At 36.5% G+C, this 24,823-nt stretch overlaps 1 protein-coding gene across 1 annotated transcript in view; it reads right to left on the bottom strand.

The window, feature by feature from the left end:
* LOC132363422 (ELKS/Rab6-interacting/CAST family member 1-like) overlaps positions 1-24,823 on the bottom strand; it is a 120,209-nt gene that overhangs the window by 81,485 nt on the left and 13,901 nt on the right. Inside the window, 1 exon segment of the mRNA XM_059919124.1 lies at positions 4,769-5,185. Within this exon segment, the coding sequence (XP_059775107.1) occupies positions 4,769-5,185 (417 nt within the window).

The raw sequence follows: 24,823 nt of genomic DNA, 5'->3' as shown, positions 1-24,823 counted from the left end.
ACCATAAAGTTTAATCATATATCATTTTGAACTGTTTTATAACTTTCTCCATACCAATAACTGTTTCAATGCTGGTTCACAGCATAATATTACTGAAGACATACTGAACAACAGCTAAAGTTAACATGAGAAATAGCAACAATACTCACAACATTGACTAAAATGAGCAGCTGTTAACTGTTTGTGAGTACACAGGCAAACAAATCAAGCAGGACTGTGGCCTTGCTGACAGAGATTTTAAGATGCCATCAAGGATAAGACTTATTAACTCAATTTCATACTGTTGAGATGGGGAAAACTATGAGTCTTGGAACTGATGAAAACCCGCTTTTTAAAAAGATGGACAATAATCCAATAATAAGAAAACCTATGGATATCCCAGTGTTGCCAGCTCTCAATTCTTTCTGCCTTTCTTGACACACTAGTGATATAATGCACAATAGCCATTTCAAGTCACCACTCACCCAACCTAGAGTTGTTAAGTTCTTTATTAGACTTCCTTGTTCACTCATAATTCTCCCTCCCCCATTTATTCTCAACACAGCCAGAGTAGATTTTAAAAGCTAAACTAGGTCACTCCCTTGATTAAACATTGGTGCAGTTTTCTCTTGCACTTTGAATAAAATTGTTGCATTACCTGCAGGGATCCTGAAGCCAAGTGCTTTGTCTCCTAGAGGGCATGGATTTTTGTTTTGTTCACTGCTACTATATTTCCTTGTGCTCTGCACATGGGTTAGTGTCCCATAAATATCTGATGAATGCAATGAATGACTCTGGCCCTGGCTACCTCTTCAACCTCTCATCTCATGCCTGTTTTCCCCTTAGACAATATGCTTTTGTCCTCTAGTCTCCTTGCTGTCTCCTGAAAACTTCTCATCCGGCCTTTGAAACTGTTAACCTTCTTCATGAAATGATTTTACCCAAATGCTCAGCAAGACTCTTTCAACTTTCTTCAGATCTCCCTTAAAGGGCACCTCCTCAAAGATGCTTACTTACCCTGTTTATCCCCTCTCCCAACATAATTAGACTCAACTAATTTATTTCCTCTCATAATTATGTTTATTGTCTCTCACCAGATTTTTAAGTTCTAGGAGGGCACAGACCATGTGTTCTGACATGAAAAATGTATACCCAGCGTGTATCCCAGGGTCACATACATTCTAGAAGCTCAATGGATGTTTGTTGAGTAATGAGCAAAGAAAGGCTGTGCCGAGTGCCTCTAGCACCTTGTCACTCTGGAAACAAAACAGTCAAGCCACATGTTACAAAGCTTTACTCCAAATTACCATTTTAGCTTCTGTTACCTGTATTTTCTAACATACACAAATTTAATGGTTTAAGCCTCTTGCTATGGCAATAAAAGATTCTTTCCTGTCTCAAGATTGTATTAAAACCTTTCTCTTACATTCTCTTCTAGTGTTGTTATTTTTTAACAAGTAGCTCTTTATTTCATCTAGAACTTAATTTGATGTAACTATGTACTGTTTTCCAAATAGATGGCGATTATTCCCAAACATGTATCATATGCTTAAAACTATATTATTTCTGGGTTCTATTCTGTCTCATCAATCTAGCTATCTATTACTGTGCCAGTACCACAGATTTTAATATCACTGGGTTTGAAACACATATATCATGAGCTGCTTAAACAAGTGTTCCCGCACTGTTCTTCTTGCAAAGAAACTGCAACATCATTTGGGCACGTGTCAAGAATATTCCTATTGGGATTACACTAAATTCACAGAGTTGGGGGAAAGCAGCATCTTTATATTAATGTTCCCATCTACATTGTAATGAAAATTTAGCCCTATCCTTTCCATTACCGTTACTGATATTATTTATTCCATTTTCCTTATCTAACAGCACTGCCTAACACTTCCAGAATAATGTAAATACTGATGAACAGTATCTTTGCCTCTCCCTAACTTTAATGGATGCGTCTTAGTATATGTCAGAGTAAGCGCAATTCTGGCTACTAGTTTAAAATATGTTTATAATACACATTTACTGAATTGTTTTATTTAAATCATGCTATAAAGGTATCATTCCATTCTTATTTTTAGTTCATTTGGTTTAGTTTTCAAAGTGTCTAACATTTTATCTAATGTCTTTGAGATAGCTATCAAACACTACGAGGTTATCTTTTCCTTTCCCCCACTACAAATTATAACTGTGAATGACATATTGAGCCATTCTGGATTCCTAGAAGAAACTCCTTTTGGTCAGAATATTATCCTTTTATCATAATGCTGATTTTATCTGCCAATATCTTATTTATAACTTCTATACCTAAACTCATAAGCAAAACTGGTTTGGGGTTTTAGTTTGTTTTCTAACCTTCGTTAGGTTTTAGTATCCAGTGGTCACACTGGAGAAAAAAGAATTGGAAAAGCTATCCTTCTTTCTGTAAGCTCCAGGCTTAAACTTCTTTCCCTACATTTCAACTTATTCAACCAACATTTCTTGAGTACCCACTGTGCATTTGTTAAGACAATGACAAGATAAAATTTCATATATATATATATCTATATCTATATCTATATATATCTACATCCTTGGTACAAAAAATTAAGTGAACAATGAAGAAACACACATGGAAGTATACTATAATATTACTGGCTCATCTACATATATGTATAGAGCTGCACAAGGAAGACTTCACAGAAGAACTGAAATTTGAGCTAAGTCTTGAAGGCAAGTAGGAGAAAAAGAAAGGAGAACCAGCATTCTAAACATGTGTTCCTGAAGCAATCACTTCTACTTGCTCTTAAATAATCTTAATCCATAGGACTGTGTTTCCTGTAAGATGATGCTACATTACTAATGGCAACTGGAACTGTGTATTGATACAACTAACAAGGCCTATATTTCTTTCCACAATATGTTCAGAAGTGGGACTTAATATTTGTAGAGCTTGTTACTTCAAAATTAGTCTTAAATTCATGTTTTTTCCTACTACTTGTTCAAATTCACCATATTGCTGGTTGTTCTCTGCCAGAATAACACTGTGGCTTTCCATAATCCTTAACTATTCACTTTTTAGTAACTCCAAAACTCAAAAATAAATGGGCACAGGTTGAAATATTCAGAACAGAAGGAGTAAAAACGTAACATTCAAAGTTCATCACGATGCTGGTAGGGTTTTCATGCTGCATGCTATTTGAGATGATTACACCTTCTCTTACAATATTCTATGGCCAGGCTCCAGGTTACCTCATTAAAATATAAACTCTTTAAGTAAACTGAAAGAAACTCAGGATGGTGCCTACAACACAGCAGTTGATAGAAAATTTTCTAAAACAATACAGTCCAGTAATTTGAAGATTGTAACGTACATAGCTGCAGATTAACCGTAAAAATACAGTATATGCTTCTGGGAGGATAAACTGGTCCAATCACTCTGGGAGACAAGACTGATATTCAGAGTTTTGAAAACATACACACCCTGAGCAAATTCATTTCTGGAAATTTATGCTAAAGAAAAAAATTAATGTACAGGGATATATGGTTAGGGATATTCTGTGCAGCACAGTTTTATAATAATGAAAAATTAACAGTAGTCTAAATTTTCAACAGTAAGAAGTATAAATACATGCAACAGAACATTATAAATTCAACTGAAATTACAAAACTCTACATGTACTGACAAAGAAAGATGTTCAAGACAAATTATTAAGAAAAGCGGGTAACATTACCCGCATCATGCATTATGCATCGCTGCACTACCTAATACAGTAGCCACTACCTACACAGAGATACTTAAATTTAAATTTGATTAATTGAATTTAATTTTAAATTAGTTATATTTAAATGAAATTTAAATTTCAGTTCCTCAGTCACACTAACCACATTTCAACTGCTCAACAGTCACATGCAGCCAGTGGCTACCATATTGCAGAGAGCAGATACAGACCGTCGCCATCATCAGGGGAAGTCGCTGTTTTGCTGCTTTTAACCGCCTTTCTCACCCTTCATTTAAAAAGGGATTATTCAGACTGGCACTAAAATAGTTCTGAGATTTTTTTTCCCCCTATCCAAATGTGAAAATTATCTGAGGACTCTGACCTCATATAGAGAAGTAGAGCTGTCATTTTTTTTTAATTCAATGTAAGATGAATTCTTCACTTAAGCTTTCTTAAAATGAAGCATTACATAGAAAAGTGAAAAATTATCAGTAGACACAGTGGTCAGCTAAAGTCTCAGTTTCCTCTCTAAAAATAAGTGACAGCATACCTCTGTAGCATTCCCTCCAGCTGTGCCTCCAGGGCAGCAAATAATTTTTATCACGGATCTTTTACAGCAAGGCAACAGTTTCCATGGAAACCACAGGGCAAACATCCATTACTGCTGCCTAGGACTTTATAAGCACACCGAAACTGAGGGAATCGCTTACTTTCAATTATTAATATTTTAAAATTGAGCAGTAGTTAGCTACTTTAATTCTGGTTTTGTTGTGTGTGTCTCTATGAACAAATCAATAGATGAGGAACAAATCAAGAAAATTCTGTGCCCCTCTAGCAACAAAATGAGTCTACAGAAATCAGGAGGGGGAAAAAAAACCCCAGAAAGGTATTAAACCAGTATACATGCCAACCAATGTCATCTCATACAAGACAGCAAATCAGAACAGAAATCAGTGCAGAACTTAGGTAAGAAAGAAGAAATTCCCTTGCACTAGCTCAGGAGAGCATATAAATTTATCTAGGTCAAAATGCTGACTAATCAGGAAAAAAAGACAGTCATAACAACTGAGAAAGTGGCCACTCACCTCTCTCAACAGAGCGTCCTCTTTTTCCTTCTGCTCCAAAAGGCTTTCGAGGTGGTGGACATGCATCTCTGCCTCTGCCAGTCTCCTTGTTCTCTCATGGTCCTCCTCAGTAGCCTTAGCAGAAAGCTCCTTGCTCTGCAACATCTCCAGAAACTTCTTGATGGATTCGTCCCGAGCGTTCAGGGTTTGCTTCTGAGTCTCAATCCGCAGCTCCATCTCCTCCAGAGTCTTTCGAAGGAGGAACAGCTCCTTGGCCTGCCGCTCATGCTCAGTGTGCAGCCTCTGAAAGTTCTCCTCCGTCAGCTCTGCCACGCAAGGCTCACCAGTCCTACTGTTACTATCCTGTTGAAACAGCTGGTTTAGGTCCCTCTGGATCCGCAATTCATCCTGGAGAGCCTGGACTGTCATTTGCATGTGCTGGTATAAAGACAAAAAAGAAAACCCAAATGAGCTTTCCTCCTCAAGTAGCAGAAACAAAGCAGACTACGGGCAATGAGAAAGCAGCTACCACAGCTCTCAGAACCCTGCATTTAGCAAATGAGGATTCACATTATTCTGTTTTACACTGTCTTTAAAACTGATTGAGATAATCTGTAAAATGTCAGTAATTTAATTTGTGTTTATTACCAACAGGAAACAAGGTAAGTCTGGCAGCTCCTCACTTTGACTAAATAAAGACACTGTTCAAGATTAACAGAAGGTATTACACGGAACTGAAGGTGAGGAGTGGGGAAAGGCAGGGGAAACCTATAGGAATACGGACACATCATACAAAAAATTTCACCAAAAAACACAAAGGATGGCAAAATACAAAATGACTTTTAAGTGCTTTACAATTAAGTTAGCACATTAAATAATAAACATATGAGTGCATGCCAGAATGTGCTTAGCACTCCTTATGTGTTAATTTATTTAATCCTCAGTATAACACATGTACTATTTTTTTTTTCCATTTCTTTTTTTTTTTTAAACATCTTTATTGAAGTATAATTGCTTCACAATGGTGTGTTAGTCTCTGCTTTATAACAAAGTGAATCAGCTACACATATACACAAGTTCCCATATCTCCTCCCTCCCGCATCTCCCTCCCTCCCACCCTCCCCATCCCACCCCTCCAGGCAGTCACATAGCACCGAGCTGATCTCCCTGTGCTATGTGGCTGCTTCCCACCAGCTATCTATTTTACATTTGGTAGTGTATATATGTCCATGACACTCTTTCACCCTGTCACATCTCACCCCTACTATTATTTGAATTTTATTGATGATGACACCAGGCATACAGAGACTTAAATAACTCACCCCAAGATCACACAGTAAGTAACAGAGCTGGCATTCGAATTAAAGCAATTCTCGCAGCCCACTGAAGCTAGTACCCAAAGGTAATTAGATAACTTGAAGCTTTAAAAACAAAAAACAAAACTCAAAAAAACTGAGGCTGTGTGAGCTATTTATACAGAAAAAGAGAACAATATAAGTGAGTAATTTGAGTAATTAAATGAAAATGTTAGTGCAGATAAGCTAGTAAAATGTTTCAGAGGGTATATCTTTAGCCTGTATCCCTAACGAAGGTATATGAACCTTTAATCTGAATGGATAAATTCTAGAACATTATACAAAGAACCTAAAAGGAAGTTACATCAAGAATCATGTTTTTAGAAATGAAGAAGCAACAACAGAAAATCACCCTTTGTATTCAAGGTATTCAAGGTCTGGCAGTGTGCCACAGTGGAAGGAAACTAACCCACAATCAGAAGACAGGAGTTTTAGTTCCAGCTCTCACACTAAAGAGCAACCTAATTTGGAACACATTGCCATCTTTCTGGATTTCAGATTCCTCATATTTAAAGTGAGGATATAAATGCCTGCACCATTTTTTCGCAGAGCTAATAATATCATTGAAATCTTTGTGGCATATATGTTAAAACGTACATTGTTTAAAATTTTTGGCAAACTGCAAAACAGCAGTAAATATCTCAAGGAAACGATCTGGCAAGTGTACAAAGACGCTCACTGTTGTTTACACCAGCGACAAAATTAGAAACAACCTAAATGGATATTAATAGGTGATGAGTTAAGTAAATGAGAAATGTCCACCCAGTTTAATACTATGCATCAATTTTTTAAAATGTAGATTTATAGTTACTGATAAAAACTACAGTTACAACATATTAAGAGTAAAAAAGCAGATATATAATAGCAAGTATAGGATGATCGCGATTCTAATTTTTAAAAAGTATGAACATGCAGAGAAAAGTCTAAAAGGATGCAAACAATTACCAGTGTCTGGGTATGGGTAGATTTTACATTTTTCTTCATACTTTTTTGTACTATCTAAATCCCCTACAGTAAGCAAGTAATCAATAAAAAGGGGCATTTTTACCTTTAAAAATAAGAGAAAAGACTTCAGAGATGCCTGCTTGGCTGTGTTCAATTTGCTACCACTTTGGTTAAAAGGGAGGGAACAATAAATATTTACTATTTACTATAAATAAAAAATATCATAAGAAATAAAAATACTTCTGTAATGTTACACAAGAAATAATTAATGGTTATTTGGGGGAACAGAGGAAGGCAAGAAGGGAAGAAGGGAGGAACGAACTGGAATCACTGGGAGACAACATGTAAGAAAACTTTATTCTATTCCGCATAAAAATTTTTTTAACTGAAGTGTAACTGACATTGAAAATTTTTTAATAATAGCTTTATTGAGACATAATTCACACATACCATAAAGTTCACCGGTTTAAAGTGTGTAAGTCAGCAGTTTTCAGCATATTAAAAGTTATACATTGATCACTACTATCTAATTCTAGAACACTGCCATCATCCCTTAAGAGAAAACCCATATACATCTGCAGTCACTTCCCAGCCACTTCCCATCTTTCTCTCCTCCTAACCCTCCTCTTGAATTTGAACTAAATGTATGTACTACCCACCCAAAAATTAAATTTAAAAAAATGCCTAATGATATTTTTCAGCCTCAAAAAGGAAGGAAATGCTGCCACACGCTGCCACATGGATGGACACCATGCCAAATGAAATGAGCCCGTCACAAAAGACAAATATTACACGAGTCCACTTACATGAGGTCCCTAGAGCAGTCTACCTCACAGAGACAGGAAGCACAAGAGTGGTTGCCAGGGGCTGGGGAGACGGGAGACGGGAGACAGGGAGTGACTGTTTGATGGGTGCAGAGATTCAGTCTTACAGGATGAAAAGTTGTGGAGATGGATGGTGGTGATGGCTGCACAACAGTATGAATGTACCTTATGAACTGTACACCTGAAAATTGGTTAAGATGGTAAATTTAACATGGTGAATGTAAGCTGTATTTTACAACGATTTTAAACACTGGGGAAAAAATATACCTGCCATAGAATTCCAACGTGTTGATATTAAATAATTTACTTATAACTATTGATAAATATTTAGTTTGGTTCTCATTTTCCACTATTATAACAGGCACCTTCACATGTGTATCTCTGCACATTTATCCAAATTTTTCCTGGAGATAAATTCTGAAAGGTGGAATTCCTGGATCAGAGGGTATGCAGTTATGATTTTAATACACACAACAAATTATCTCTAAAAGGGTCTGTACAGACCAGAGCCTCCCATCAAGCCTCTTAGATAGCCTCAACCACCAGAGGGCAGACAACAGAAGCAAGAAAAACTATAATCCTGCAGCCTGTGGACCAAAAACCACAGTTACAGAAAGATAGAGAAGATGAAAAGGCAGAGGGCTATGTCCCAGATGAAGGAACAAGATAAAACCCCAGAAAAACAACTAAATGAAGTGGAGATAGGCAACCTTCCAGAAAAAGAATTCAGAATAATGATAGTGAAGATGATCCAGGACCTTGGAATAAGAATGGAGGCAAAGATTGAGAAGATGCAAGAAATGATTAACAAAGACCTAGAAGAATTAAAGAACAAACAAACAGAGATGACCAATACAATAACTGAAATGAAAACTACACTAGAAGGAATCAATAGCAGAATAACTGAGGCAGAAGAACGGATAAGTGACCTGGAAGACAGAATGATGGAATTCACTGCTGCGGAACAGACTAAAGAAAAAAGAATGAAAAGAAATGAAGACAGCCTAAGAGACCTCTGGGACAACATTAAACGCAACAACATTCGCATTATAGGGGTCCCAGAAGGAGAAGAGAGAGAGAAAGGACCAGAGAAAATATTTGAAGAGATTATAGTCGAAAACTTCCCTAACATGGGAAAGGAAATAGCCACCCAAGTCCAGGAAGCGCAGAGAGTCCCATACAGGATAAACCCAAGGAGAAACACGCCGAGACACATAGTAATCAAAGTGGCAAAAATTAAAGACAAAGAAAAATTATTGAAAGCAGCAAGGGAAAAACGACAAATAACATACAAGGGAACTCCCATAAGGTTAACAGCTGATTTCTCAGCAGAAACTCTGCAAGCCAGAAGGGAGTGGCATGATATACTTAAAGTGATGAAAGGGAAGAACCTACAACCAAGATTACTCTACCCGGCAAGGATCTCATTTAGATTTGATGGAGAAATCAAAAGCTTTACAGACAAGCAAAAGCTAAGAGAATTCAGCACCACCAAACCAGCTCTACAACAAATGCTAAAGGAACTTCTCTAAGTGGGAAACACAAGAGAAGAAAAGGACCTACAAAAACAAACCCAAAACAATTAAGAAAATGGTCATAGGAACATACATATCGATTATTACCTTAAACGTGAATGGATTAAATGCCCCAACCAAAAGACATAGACTGGCTGAATGGATACAAAAACAAGACCCATATATATGCTGTCTACAAGAGACCCACTTTAGACCTAGGGACACATACAGACTGAAAGTGAGGGGATGGAAAAAGATATTCCATGCAAATGGAAATCAAAAGAAAGCTGGAGTAGCTATACTCATATCAGATAAAATAGACTTTAAAATAAAGAATGTTACAAGAGACAAGGAAGGACACTACATAATGATCCAGGGATCAATCCAAGAAGAAGATATAACAATTATAAATATATATGCACCCAACATAGGAGCACCTCAATACATAAGGCAACTGCTAACAGCTATAAAAGAGGAAATCGACAGTAACACAATAATAGTGGGGGACTTTAACACCTCACTTACACCAATGGACAGATCATCCAAAATGAAAATAAATAAGGAAACAGAAGCTTTAAATGACACAATAGACCAGATAGATTTAATTGATATATATCGGACATTCCATCCAAAAACAGCAGATTACACGTTCTTCTCAAGTGCGCACGGAACATTCTCCAAGATAGATCACATCTTGGGTCACAAATCAAGCCTCAGTAAATTTAAGAAAATTGAAATCATATCAAGCATCTTTTCTGACCCCAACGCTATGAGATTAGAAATGAATTACAGGGAAAAAAACGTAAAAAGGACAAACACATGGAGGCTAAACAATACGTTACTAAATAACCAAGAGATCACTGAAGAAATCAAAGAGGAAATCAAAAAATACCTAGAGACAAATGACAATAAAAACACGACGACCCAAAACCTATGGGATGCAGCAAAAGCAGTTCTAAGAGGGAAGTTTATAGCTATACAAGCCTACCTAAAGAAACAAGAAAAAGCTCAAGTAAACAATCTAACCTTACACTTAAAGAAACTAGAGAAAGAAGAACAAACAAAACCCAAAGTTAGCAGAAGGAAAGAAATCATAAAGATCAGAGCAGAAATAAATGAAATAGAAACAAAGAAAACAATAGCAAAGATCAATAAAACTAAAAGTTGGTTCTTTGAGAAGATAAACAAAATTGATAAGCCATTAGCCAGACTCATCAAGAAAAAGAGGGAGAGGACTCAAATCTATAAAATCAGAAATGAAAAAGGAGAAGTTACAACAGACACTGCAGAAATACAAAGCATCCTAAGAGACTACTACAAGCAACTTTATGCCAATAAAATGGACAACCTGGAAGAAATGGACAAATTCTTAGAAAGGTATAACCTTCCAAGACTGAACCAGGAAGAAATAGAAAATATGAACAGACCAATCACAAGTAATGAAATTGAAACTGTGATTAAAAATCTTCCAACAAACAAAAGTCCAGGACCAGACGGCTTCACAGGTGAATTCTATCAAACATTTAGAGAAGAGCTAACACCCATCCTTCTCAAACTCTTCCAAAAAATTGCAGAGGAAGGAACACTCCCAAACTCATTCTATGAGGCCACCATCACCCTGATACCAAAACCAGACAAAGACACTACAAAAAAAGAAAATTACAGACCAATATCACTGATGAATATAGATGCAAAAATCCTCAACAAAATACTAGCAAACAGAATCCAACAACACATTAAAAGGATCATACACCACGATCAAGTGGGATTTATCCCAGGGATGCAAGGATTCTTCAATATACGCAAATCAATCAATGTGATACACCATATTAACAAATTGAAGAATAAAAACCATATGATCATCTCAATAGATGCAGAAAAAGCTTTTGACAAAATTCAACACCCATTTCTGATAAAAACTCTCCAGAAAGTGGGCATAGAGGGAAGCTACCTCAACATAATAAAGGCCATATATGACAAACCCACAGCAAACATCATTCTCAATGGTGAAAAACTGAAAGCATTTCCTCTAAGATCAGGAACGAGACAAGGATGTCCACTCTCACCACTATTATTCAACATAGTTTTGGAAGTCCTAGCCACGGCAATCAGAGAAGAAAAAGAAATAAAAGGAATACAAATTGGAAAAGAAGAAGTAAAACTGTCACTGTTTGCGGATGACATGATACTATACATAGAGAATCCTAAAACTGCCACCAGAAAACTGCTAGAGCTAATTAATGAATATGGTAAAGTTGCAGGATACAAAATTAATGCACAGAAATCTCTTGCATTCCTATACACTAATGATGAAAAATCTGAAAGAGAAATTATGGAAACACTCCCATTTACCATTGCAACAAAAAGAATAAAATACCTAGGAATAAACCTACCTAGGGAGACAAAAGACCTGTATGCAGAAAACTATAAGACACTGATGAAAGAAATTAAAGATGATACCAACAGATGGAGAGATATACCATGTTCTTGGATTGGAAGAATCAACATTGTGAAAATGAGTATACTACCCAAAGCAATCTACAGATTCAATGCAATCCCTATCAAATTACCAATGGCATTTTTTACTGAGCTAGAACAAATCATCTTAAAATTTGTATGGAGACACAAAAGACCCCGAATAGGCAAAGCAGTCTTGAGGCAAAAAAATGGAGCTGGAGGAATCAGACTCCCTGACTTCAGACTATACTACAAAGCTACAGTAATCAAGACAATATGGTACTGGCACAAAAACAGAAACATAGATCAATGGAACAAGATAGAAAGCCCAGACATTAACCCACGCACCTATGGTCAACTAATCTATGACAAAGGAGGCAAAGATATACAATGGAGAAAAGACAGTCTCTTCAATAAGTGGTGCTGGGAAAACTGGACGGCTACATGTAAAAGAATGAAATTAGAATACTCCCTAACACCATACACAAAAATAAACTCAAAATGGATTAGAGACCTAAATATAAGACTGGACACTATAAAACTCTTAGAGGAAAACATAGGAAGAACACTCTTTGACATAAATCACAGCAAGATCTTTTTTGATCCACCTCCTAGAGTAATGGAAATAAAAACAAAAATAAACAAGTGGGACCTAATGAAACTTCAAAGCTTTTGCACAGCAAAGGAAACCATAAACAAGACGAAAAGACAACCCTCAGAATGGGAGAAAATATTTGCAAATGAATCAACGGACAAAGGATTAATCTCCAAAATATATAAACAGCTCATTCAGCTCAATATCAAAGAAACAAACACCCCAATCCAAAAATGGGCAGAAGACCTAAATAGACATTTCTCCAAAGAAGACATACAGATGGCCACGAAGCACATGAAAAGATGCTCAACATCACTAATTATTAGAGAAATGCAAATCAAAACTACAATGAGGTATCACCTCACTCCTGTTAGAATGGGCATCATCAGAAAATCTACAAACAACAAATGCTGGAGAGGGTGTGGTGAAAAGGGAACCCTCTTGCACTGTTGGTGGGAATGTAAATTGATACAGCCACTATGGAGAACAATATGGAGGTTCCTTCAAAAACTAAAAATAGAATTACCATATGACCCAGCAATCCCACTACTGGGCATATACCCAGAGAAAACCGTAATTCAAAAAGACACATGCACCCGAATGTTCATTGCAGCACTATTTACAATAGCCAGGTCATGGAAGCAACCTAAATGCCCATCAACAGACGAATGGATAAAGAAGATGTGGTACATATATACAATGGAATATTACTCAGCCATAAAAAGGAACGAAATTGAGTCATTTGTTGAGACGTGGATGGATCTAGAGACTGTCATACAGAGTGAAGTAAGTCAGAAAGAGAAAAACAAATATCGTATATTAATGCATGTATGCGGAACCTAGAAAAATGGTACAGATGAGCCAGTTTGCAGGGCAGAAGTTGAGACACAGATGTAGAGAATGGACATATGGACACCAAGGGGGGAAAACTGCGGTGGGGTGGGGATGGTGGTGTGCTGAATTGGGCGATTGGGATTGACATGTATACACTGATGTGTATAAAACTGATGCCTAATAAGAACCTGCAGTATAAAAAAACAAACAAAACTAATACTAAACTTTCATTGGGTTATTTGTATGGAAATATGTTAATATAAATGTTTCAGACATTACATGAAATTTCTAAAAATCTTATATTTGTATTTGTATGGAAATATGTATGGAAATATGTTAATATAAATGTTTCAGACATTACATGAAATTTCTAAAAATCATATTTGTATTTGTATGGAAATATGTATGGAAATATGTTAATATAAATGTTTCAGACATAAAAAAAAAATAAAATAAAATAAAATAAAAGGGTCTGTACAGATTTAAACTTCCACCAAACGATGTCTGAGCACTTTCCTATACCTTTGACAAGTGGGTATTTTCTTTCTTCTCTTTCTTTTTTGGGCTTTCCTTTGATTACAAGTAAGACTGAATATCTATTCACATATCTACAGGCGCTTTGTATTCCTTCCTTTGTGACTCATCTGTTCTTGTTCTTTGCTCATTTTGTTTTGGGGACATTTAACCTTTCTCCTAATCCACTTTAAGATCTTTTTATATTTGGAAAACAACCTTTTGCCTGCTGTGCATGTTACAAATATATTTCCAAATCTGTCATTTTTCTTTTAACATAGTTTATAGCAACTTAAATACAGAATTTTTTTAGTGCAAAGATAAGAACCTCTTCTTTTACAGTTTCTGGTTTTGGTATTATGCTTAGCAAGTAGTGAACTTTCAATTATGGCAGTCTTCAAACTCTCGAAAAGCACTGGCTTTTTCTTACGAAAAATAAATTTACAATAAAATTATCAGGTATTTGAATTCATGAATATGATTCTTTAAATAAATTTAACTACCCGCATCATGCTGTAAAGAGTCTCAACAGTTGCTGGAGTTCAAAATCCTTAATAAAAAGATGTGTCAAATTGCTAATTCTCTGAAGCCTATAATCAACCTCCAGTTTCATTCTTTACCTTTGGAAGTCAAAAAATCCAAATAAATTCTGAGCAAGTTTACCCCACAGGGAAATATCAGAAGTTAAATTCAACAATGAGAGCTTCCCTGGTGGCGCAGTGGTTGAGAATCTGCCTGCCAATGCAGGGGACACGGGTTCGAGCCCTGGTCTGGGAGGATCCCACATGCCGCGGAGCAGCTGGGCCCGTGGGCCACAATTACTGAGCCTGCGCGTCTGGAGCCTGTGCTCCGCAACAAGAGACGCCGCGATAGTGAGAGGCCCGCGCACCGCGATGAAGAGTGGCCCCCGCTCGCCGCAACTAGAGAAAGCCCTCGCACAGAAACGAAGACCCAACACAGCCAAAAATAAATAAATAAATTAATTAATTAAAAAAAAAAATTCAACAATGAAACTGATTTCTAGGTACAACTGTCCCTCCTTTTCTGGACACTCATCACCAAATTCATTCAAATCAGGAGAAACAGATGTTGACGACAGCTAACAGTCTCGCATACACTTTAGCACTTGTGATTATACTAGTATGGCAAGCACTGTTTTGGTGAAGAAAGAAAATACAACGACTAATGTGCCCTGCTTCTTCAGCTCTGCTTGCACCCATTTTACTGGAATACAGAATTAAAATGATGCTCTGACTGGTAGCCGAGAAGGCTACACAGCAATTTTCTCCATTGAAATGGGAATCAGCACCCCTTCTTTAGGCTACATTCAAGCTAGATTCACTTTATTAAAATTCCTGCCAACTCCCCTGGGAGAAGAAAGCAGCAGCAGGCAATAAGCCAGGCTGCTCTTTCTCTAGCACATTCATACTGAAGATAAAGGGAGCATATCTGCACATATCACAGACATTTACCATGACCGACCAAAAACACATGCTGAATTTAGCAGGACAATCTCAGTTGTCAGATATTAGGAAAATTTCTATTTGGGAATTCTGCTCATGACACTCTCCAAAATGATCTCACACTTCTCACATTCCAAATTGTACACCAACACTCACTAGTCTACTTCTGCTCACTCTAACACTCAGCTTGAGCTGGAAGACTGGAAAAATAACTGCTTAAAATTTAGTCCAAGGATTGTACTAAAATTACACCAAGCTGTATCTCAATGAAATGGTAGGATGTTGTGAACAACAGTAATGAAAATTCTTAAATCTCTGATAGGGTTTATGATCATTTTTTAGAAAAATACATCTCAAAAACAACAAAACATCACAACAATGCTTCATATATTTTAGACAAATATCAGAAGCTCTTCTGAGGCAAAACTTCCATTAGTTTCTCTGAACAAGAGAACGCTTTGATCCAGTTTATCCTGATTTCTAAAATGACAGAACCAAGGAGTCTAGAGCTATTTTTAGTTACAGAAAAAGAATATTATGGATACATGAAAATGGTCATCATCACAAACATTATACTGTATCCCAGAGAGTTCAATGCACTATTTGTCAAGATAACCGTTAGAAAAAATACCAGTACTGCATCCTATTATGTTAAATTAAGAACGATTTCTTTTCTGAAACATGTAAATACATACATTGAGGAAACTTTATCAATGCAAGATGCAAAAGAGTTTATAATAATTCTTACTAACATCACCCAAGTCGATCCTCAGGCTCTGTGATGTTCTGATCTGTGCTGTACCGTATGTGTCCCTAAGAAGAGCACTTACCAGCCCAATCTGCAATTTATTTCTTTGTATCTGTCTTCAAGAAAAACTTTCTAGAACTTGGGACTTTCATCTTGTTACTCTAGGGCACGGCACAGTGTTTGGTATAGTAAGTGCTCAATAAATTTTTGATGAAAGATTGACAAAAACAAATTTTCACGCATTATTTTGAAAGTAAATGGCTACTGGATAGTAGATGCAAATCAAGTCCCTGGAAAATTATATCTTTCCCCTATAACAGAGACAATTACTCTTATTCTGTAACAATTAGTTCCTTACCAGCTAACACACAAAAAATTCTATCTCAAATACAAACTGGCCAAAATACTAAATGCAATCCTAATGTTTAAAAGAATGTTAATTATACACTCTGGATTTATTTGTGTTTGATCTGAAGTGAAGAGAAGCATTTTCAAATAATTAACTGTCAACAAGAATCTTTTATACTTTTAATACTATATACAACATACACCAAAAGTGTAGGATAGAGTTCTTATCCAAAAACAGAGCTTACAAAGTGGTAAAACTTAATAGCTATATATACACACTCACACACCAGCACTATACCTTATTATAAATTTTAAATTAAGACTATTCAAGAACGAGAAATGGGACACATAAAAGCACTTATTATATATGCAACATACTCGAATGAAGTTCAGATTCTATAAGATCACTATGATTTGGATTCATGAATCTTTAATAGGAAAAGAAAGTATTCTAATTTCTATCATTTTAGAAGAAACTCAAAGTTTTTTAATGAGTCTGAACCTCCAAGACTGAGACAAAGCAAGAGCCTCTAGGTAGTTCATTTCGTCTGATCATTAGTCTAGTATTCTTTCCGTTGATTCTTTCAGTTGCTGACAAGGATTTATTTTCTGTGCAGCAAAGCACACTGTAAACTCTCAAATATTAAACCAAAACCAAGTTCTCAGACTGATCTAAATAAACACCAGCAAGAGACATACTACAGTGCGAGAAACAACCATACCAGAATTCAAATGGATAGATTAAGTTGTTTAAATGAATGCTACTTTGAGCTTATTCTCCTCTAAAAAAGATGTCAGAGTCAAGAAAATGAACAAGCAATTATTCCAGATTCCTAGCAGCTACTCTCTGCTACTGAATCCAGGAGAGAAAAAAGAACATCTGCCTTTATGCCAGCATAACCCAGAGGAGAAATTAAAGAATAAACAAAAATACTATCAAAATGGGGAAGTCCCGAGGTCATAATACATTCTATTATTGTGTGCTCATCAAGACAACAACTCAAGTGACAATAAACTGATTTTAGTACAAGTTCTAGAAATTCCAAATAGCTTTCAGTTACCCAAACTCCCATACCATTTACTTACCCCTTAACCTCTACTTAAAGAGTATATGTATATGTATAACTGATTCACTTCGTTATAAAGCAGAAAACTAACACACCATTGTAAAGCAATTACACTCCAATAAAGATGTTAAATAAATAAATAAATAAATAAAATAAATATAAATAAAGAATATCCTCTACCCGTTCCCTCACTTTCACTCCCAGCTAAATCCTACCTGTCCTTTCATCCTTAGATCAGGCATTACCTCCTCTAGAAAGCCTGTCTGACTCTCAAACTGAACAAAAGGCAGAACTAGAGAGGAAGGAATGGGTGGAGGAAGAAAAGTACAGAAAGAAGAAAAGATAATATCCCAAACCAGATATTACAGTAGTAAAAATATCATACTAAGCAATGTCAGGATTGAAGACGTCATTCCATTAAAAAATAACATCAAAATAAAAATTTTTTTAACCTTAAAAGTAAAATCAACCAGCAGAGGGATCCTATAGTTAACCATTTCCATAGTGTTTAACTTGAGAATGCTCAGTACTAACAAAGCAAAGGCAGAATTAAATACAAGGGACCATAAAGGTACTGTTCAGTCTAGCAGCATTTTAAGTATCAACCTCACTTCTTTCTTCATGCTCTACAACCCAAAAGTTTCAAGCACCTGCAACAGACGTCAATGAGGTTAACAAAATTCCCAGATTTAGTCCCTGAAATACTAGTATATAAATCAAGAAGAAGGGTGAAGAAAGAAGGGTAAAGAAAGAAGAGTGAAGCGATACCTATCAGCTGTGAACATGTTAAAAGCTAACCCTGGCAATGCTACAACTGGGAGTGGATTCAGCTGAATAAACACACACCGGAGGCAGCAGCTTGACTGTGAGGTGGCGGGGGGGGGGGGGGGGGGGGGGGGGGGAGGTCCCTGCTGGCATAAAGCTAACGGGCTAATGTCTGTGTCCCACAGAGCTATGTCAACACTGAAGTCACTGTGTGCCCAAAGCTTTCCAGAAGCTATAGAATTCCTTTATCCTTTTTTTCCCCCCCTTTTCCTCCAGAGAAAGAGAAGAGGCAAGGAAGACTGATATTGAGGGAGAGTACAAAGAGATCATGACCTTACGATCTTACAGAAAAGCACTCCTGTACACTGCCATTGTTTAAGATGCTTTCACACACACTATCACTAAACTGTGTTAAACTGAAATGAAGCCCATCAAAATTATTTACATAAATAATTCTGTCTTGGGGAGAAAATAGCATAGAACATATACAAAGAACATCAGCTAACCAGAATAAACCAACCAAATTACTCACATTTTTTTCAAGACTTACCTCTTTAATAATGGGCTTTCTTGTAAAAATCAAATCTATACTAGGCAACTGATAGACTACAACAGTCCACTGTTGTATTTTGTTCTAGAGATGCTAAGACCAAGTGCAGTTAAGACAAGAGAAGGAAACCAAAGGTATAAGAATTAGAAAGCAAGAAAGTCATTATACAGAGATTGTAGGATGAAAACTCAGATGAAATTACAGACAAAATATCTGTATAATTAAGAGTCCAGCAAGGGACTTCCCTGGTGGTCCAGTGGTTAAGAATCCACCTTCTAATGCAGAGGACGTGGGTTCTGCATCCCACATGCCACGGGGCAACTCAGCTCACGTGCCACAACTGCAGAGCCCACCAGAGCCCACGCGCTCTGTAGCCCGCGCACCGCAATGAAAGATCCTGCGTGCCGCAAGGAATATCCCACGTGCAGCAAATAAGACCTGACGCAGCCAAAAAATAAAACAAATAAATAATTAAATATTTAAAAAAAAAGAGTTTAGCAAGCCTGGCACATATGAGATCAACATATAAAATTTAACTGTATTTCTCTACAAGGAACAAATCTTTAAAAAGTGTAATTAAAAAGAGAGAGAAAGAGAATCTTGATAAATAAAACCAAAGAAGCATCTGGGGATAAAATAACAATAAAAAGTCAAACTATTATGGAGAAAATCATAATTGTTTCAAGAGCAAAACACCAAGGTATAAATATTATTTTTTTTGTATACAATCCCTTAATTTTTCCATGGCAACCATCAAATAAGGCATATCAAAGACTCTTTTGCACATGCTTCTGTAAAAATGTTAAGTAGATAAAAGAAATCTTTAAAAATTAATAAATTTTTTTGAAAATCAATTTAGGTAGTAAACAGACAATACAAAAGATTGCTTCATGTTTTAACAGCATGTTGAGAAGAAATAAAACCATATGGGATCTTCACGGGGTATTTAAAAGGAAAACACATTTGTTTTCTCGACTCTCACCAATTTTATCACATAAACTCCAATAAATACATGTGTTACCATTATTTTCATTCATCTCCTACATCCATATTTACTCATCGCGTTGTATTTTCAATTTGAATACTTAGGTCTATGACCACAAAATCTTTCACTTCACTTCAGCTGGGGAAAGTTAAACATGCACTTACCCTATGACCCAGCGATTCCACTCCTAGATATTTCCGCAAGAGAAATAAAAACATGGCCACAAACACATCTGTATAAAAATGTTTACAACCGCTTTATTCATAAGAGCCAAAACTGGAAACAACCTCATCAACAGGAGAATGGATAAATTGATTATGCAGTATCCATGCAATGAAAACTACTCAATATTAGGATGACTATGGATACATGCAACAACACGAATAAACTTTAAAAAAAATATATAGTACACTGAGCAAAAGAAGCCAAACACAACAGAGTACAGACTATATGGTTCCATGTATAGGAGGTTCTAGAGCAGGCAAAACTAATCTAAAGTGAAAGGAATTAGAACACTATCTATGTGTTCGGGGCAGGGAAAATACGGATTGGGAAGGAGCTCAAGGGAACCTTATGGGATGATGGAAATGTTCTATATCTTCGTAAGACTGCATTATACGACTACTGGCATTTGTCAAAACTCATGGAACTATGATACGGAAGATCCATGTATTTTGCTGTATGTAAACTATACTCCAACAAAAAATAAATATATTAAAAGAGAAAAAAGTAACAGACATAGGTCAGAAAAGGGAAAAGTAAATAAATATTCAAGAAAATTTCTTAACAAGTAGGAATGACTTCACTTAAAAGAAAAAAGGATAATTTAGTTGATTTTAAGAACACTTCCAGTCCCAACATGTATTATGCTCTATCACCTAATTCAATCGTAACCCTGCATTCTTAAAAAGGTTAGAGAAGAAAGCAGAAGCTCGGGGCTACAGAGACTCATTCAAATATACAACAACGTATGGAAATCACCATCAACAATTTGCCTTATTTGTTTCAGATATCTCTCTCTCTCTCCCCCACCCCTCACTGTTGCTTATTTAAAATTCACAGAAGTGATGTCATCTGTTCTTGATTCTCTTTGCAAATTGCTCATGTTACTCAACATAATGTGTCTGAGAATGTAAAATGGTATAGCCACTATAGGAAACAGTAATGGAGGTTCCTCAAAAAATTAAAAATAGAACTGCCATTAGATCCAGCAATTCCACTTCTGAGTTTTTATCCAAAGAAAACAAAAATAACTAACTCGAAAAGATATCCACACCCCCATGTTCACTACAGCATTATTTATAATACCCAAGATATAGAAACAACCTAAGTGTCCATCAATGGATGAATGGATAAAGAAACTGTGGTGTGTATATCTATACACATATGTGTATAGATATACACAATGGGATATTATTCAGCCATAAAATAAAATCAAATCTTACCATTTCAGAGGGTGGGGGGGGAACCACAAGCTCACTGGTAGAGAACAGATTGGTGGTTGCCAGGGGTGGGGGACAGGGAGTGGGTGAAATGGGTAAAGGGAGTCAAAAGGTACAAACTTCCAGTTATAAAAATAAATAAGTCCTGGGAATATAATGTACAGCATGGTGACTATAGTTAATAACACTGTATTACATATTTCAAAGTTGCTAAGAGAGTAGATCTTAAAAGTTCTCATCCCAAGAAAAAAAAGTTCTTTGTAACTATGTGTGGTGATGGACGTTAACCAGACCCAGTGTGTTGATCATTTTGTAATGTATCCCAATAGCAAAATATTGAAACTAATATAATATGTCAACAATACTTCAATTTTTTAAAAACGTGTTTGAGATTTATCCACACTGATATACATAACTCTAGCTCATTCACTTTTTTTTTTTTAATTAATTAATTAATTTATTTATTTATGGCTGTGTTGGGTCTTCGTTTCTGTGCGAGGGCTTTCTTTAGTTGCGGCGAGCGGGGGCCACTCTTCATCGCGGTGCGCGGGCCTCTTACTATCGCGGCCTCTCTTGTTGCGGAGCACAGGCTCCAGATGCGCAGGCTCAGTAGTTGTGGCTCACGGGCCCAGTTGCTCCGCGGCATGTGGGATCTTCCCAGACCAGGGCTCGAACCCGTGTCCCCTGCATTGGCAGGCAGATTCTCAACCACTGCGCCACCAGGGAAGCCCTCATTCACTTTTATGAACTGTATAATACAGGTTTCACAATTCCTTATCCAAAATTCTAAAATCCAAAGAGCTTTAAAAAGACTAAATTTTTCTCCAAGCTTAATGGAAAAACCTGACTCAACTGCTATGAGGCTATTTACCATTTATTTATCCAATTTAATATGAATATTCCTAAGTTTTGCTACAGATTTAATATGTTTGATTACTGGGTATTGTCCAGATCCCAATGGGAGTATTACACAATATACAGTTTATATACTGGATTACCTTTCAAAATCTGAAAAACATCTGAATTCCAACATACATGTGCCCTAAGTATTTTGGAGGAAGGGACTGTGTACTCATATTCCATTTTGTGAATAAATACCAACTTATCCACTCACCTACTTGAGGAATAGTTAGATATTTTTCCACTTTTTTCACTGTTACGACAAGCACATGTACATCTACCTGTCTCCTTGTGCACATGTGCAAAAGTTTCTCTCAAGGAGACACACAGAAATGAAACTGCCAGGTAGTAGAGCGTGTCTTCAACCTTACTGGTCATTTAAATGTACCTTTTTCAATTTACTATAAACAAGATGCATGACACAGATGATAAAAGGGAGCAGATATCCAGCCTATAACTTTCATATCTACAGAACCATTAATCATATAACACTTTCCATTAATCATAAAACCACTTTCCTAGAAGGAAATTTTTGGTGGAAATGGATTGGGTTGTTACTTTAAAAAAAAAAAAGAAAAGAAAAGCTAAATGATTGTGCATTCAATTCCATCCATAAGGAATAAAGACAGTGTTTTCAAAGAAAGTTATTACTTATGAAGCTACTTTAATTAGCAGAGCCCAAGTATCGCTGTTAAGGCTTGAGAATTTTTTTTAAAAAGCAAAAATTCTATCCATAGGATCTTTTCTCTCTGAAAGAAGGAATGAGAGAAGAAACAGAAAAGATTGGAAAGAATCCTAATTTCTCTCTGCTCACCCTACTTCCTAAAATGGCATCTTTCCCTGAGAATCCCCACAAAATACAACTACTTTAATCTCAGTACCAAAATTTTGATGTCAAAGATTCCTATAAAAATGATCTTAGAGATAAGGACACTGAAAATCTGAAAGCAACAATAATCAACAGTTTCAAGAATTTCCTTTCTATCCCTTTCATATTTATTGGAAAATAAATAAATAAGCAGGCTTCTTTTTCTCTCAGGTATTTGAGAAACAAAAAAGTAACACAGGGGTACCTGATTCATTACTAATGTTTAAAATATTTTTAAACTAAACTTATGAATTGGGATAGATGCTTATATAATTCTTTGTTTCTGACAGCTTTTAAGAACACATTCTTTGATCCCCATATTATAAGGAAAATTGGCTTTTTAAATAAAGCTACTTGCTTAACCCAAGGTATCTAAACAAAAACAAGAAAACTTAAATGAGAGGTTCACAAAGGAACATTTGATGACGTTAGTGGACCTAAAATATGTCATATTTCTTATACAGACTTAAGCAAAAGAAAATATGAATCCCAACGTATAGACAAGTGCCACAAAAACACAAAACCTACAGGAACACAAGAACAGCACTTTATCCTAGGTGGAAAAACGAACCCCTAGCCTATTTCAATACCAGAAGAATGACAGATTCTGAGAGGGCTCCGGCTACCTTGGGAGTTCTCTCCATCAAGAACAAGAACTAGTAATTAACATGAAAGAGTCCATTTCAGACAATTCTGCCCACAAAGGAGGCAGTGCTGTTGAAAAATAAACTTAACCAAACATTGGAGAACAGAAAAAAAATACTGAAGTATAATCCCTCACTGACGGAAGAAAGATCTTTAGTTAGTAGCAGGCATTAAGCTCCCTGACAGAGATACCATGGCAGGTGGGTATAATAAACATGGTCTGCCTCCATATAAAGGTAGATAAGACAGATAACGGTGGATAAGAGAGTCATTAATCCCAACAGCAACAAAAATACACAATTATAACTGCAAACAGGGATAAAAGCTATAAATCCAAGGTAGTAAAGATAAGAGAAGATTTGGGGGCTGGGTGAGATCTGAAGAATAAGTTAACTTCCATTAACTATTTAAAGACACAACACTTCTACTGTGAGGAGAAGACTACTTAGGTGAAGACCCTCAAGAAGGAGGGGGCACAGCACATTTGAGGGATTAAGGAGACTGAGCACCAAGGAAGTGTGACAAGAGTTTTGGACTTTAAGGGCAACAGGAAGCCCTGAAAAAGTTTTGAGCAGAGTATGATCATCTCTACCATCATCACTAACAGTGATGCCGGGCACCTACTACCACATTTAATTCTTAGAACAAGTACATGAGGTAAGAATTATATAACCATTTTACAGATGAGGAAACTAAGGTTTGGAAAGACTTAGCAGCCTGCCAAGCTCACATAACTAGTGAGTGGTGGAGCCAGGATTCAAACATCACATGGGCACTTTCAAAAGCTCAGACTGGCTGCAATGAGGCTGCATATCAGGGGGAAACAGAAAGACGGGAAAATTGGGAGACCGCTGCAGTAATGTCAGCCAACAGCGACATGACCAAACTATGACAGTGGCTGTGGGGTGGGAAAATGGATGGCTTACAGAAATACTTCAGAGAAAAAAGATCACCAGGATTTGACTGGCAGGGTGGGAAATGAGGGAGTGAAGCAATCAAGGAAAATCCTGAAGTTTCTGACTTAAACACCATGGACAAGTTGGTGGCACCATAAACAAAAATGGGAAAAAATAAGCAAGGACCAGAATTGAGGGGAAATCTTGAGCTGAATGTAATGTGCTTTTGAGATGCTGAGAAAAGGTTTGAGGGAGCAACTGGGCATGTGGGTCTGGAGCTTAGAGGAATGATATGAGCTAAATAAAGATGTTAAGTGTGGAAGCTCTGATACACAGATGTTAACTGAGGCCAAGGCAGTGAA

Source organism: Balaenoptera ricei, chromosome 3, assembly GCF_028023285.1.
Source record: "Balaenoptera ricei isolate mBalRic1 chromosome 3, mBalRic1.hap2, whole genome shotgun sequence".
Taxonomy (NCBI): domain Eukaryota; kingdom Metazoa; phylum Chordata; class Mammalia; order Artiodactyla; family Balaenopteridae; genus Balaenoptera; species Balaenoptera ricei.
Note: the sequence above shows the minus strand (reverse complement) of the source record. Positions and strands in the feature narration are given on the sequence as shown.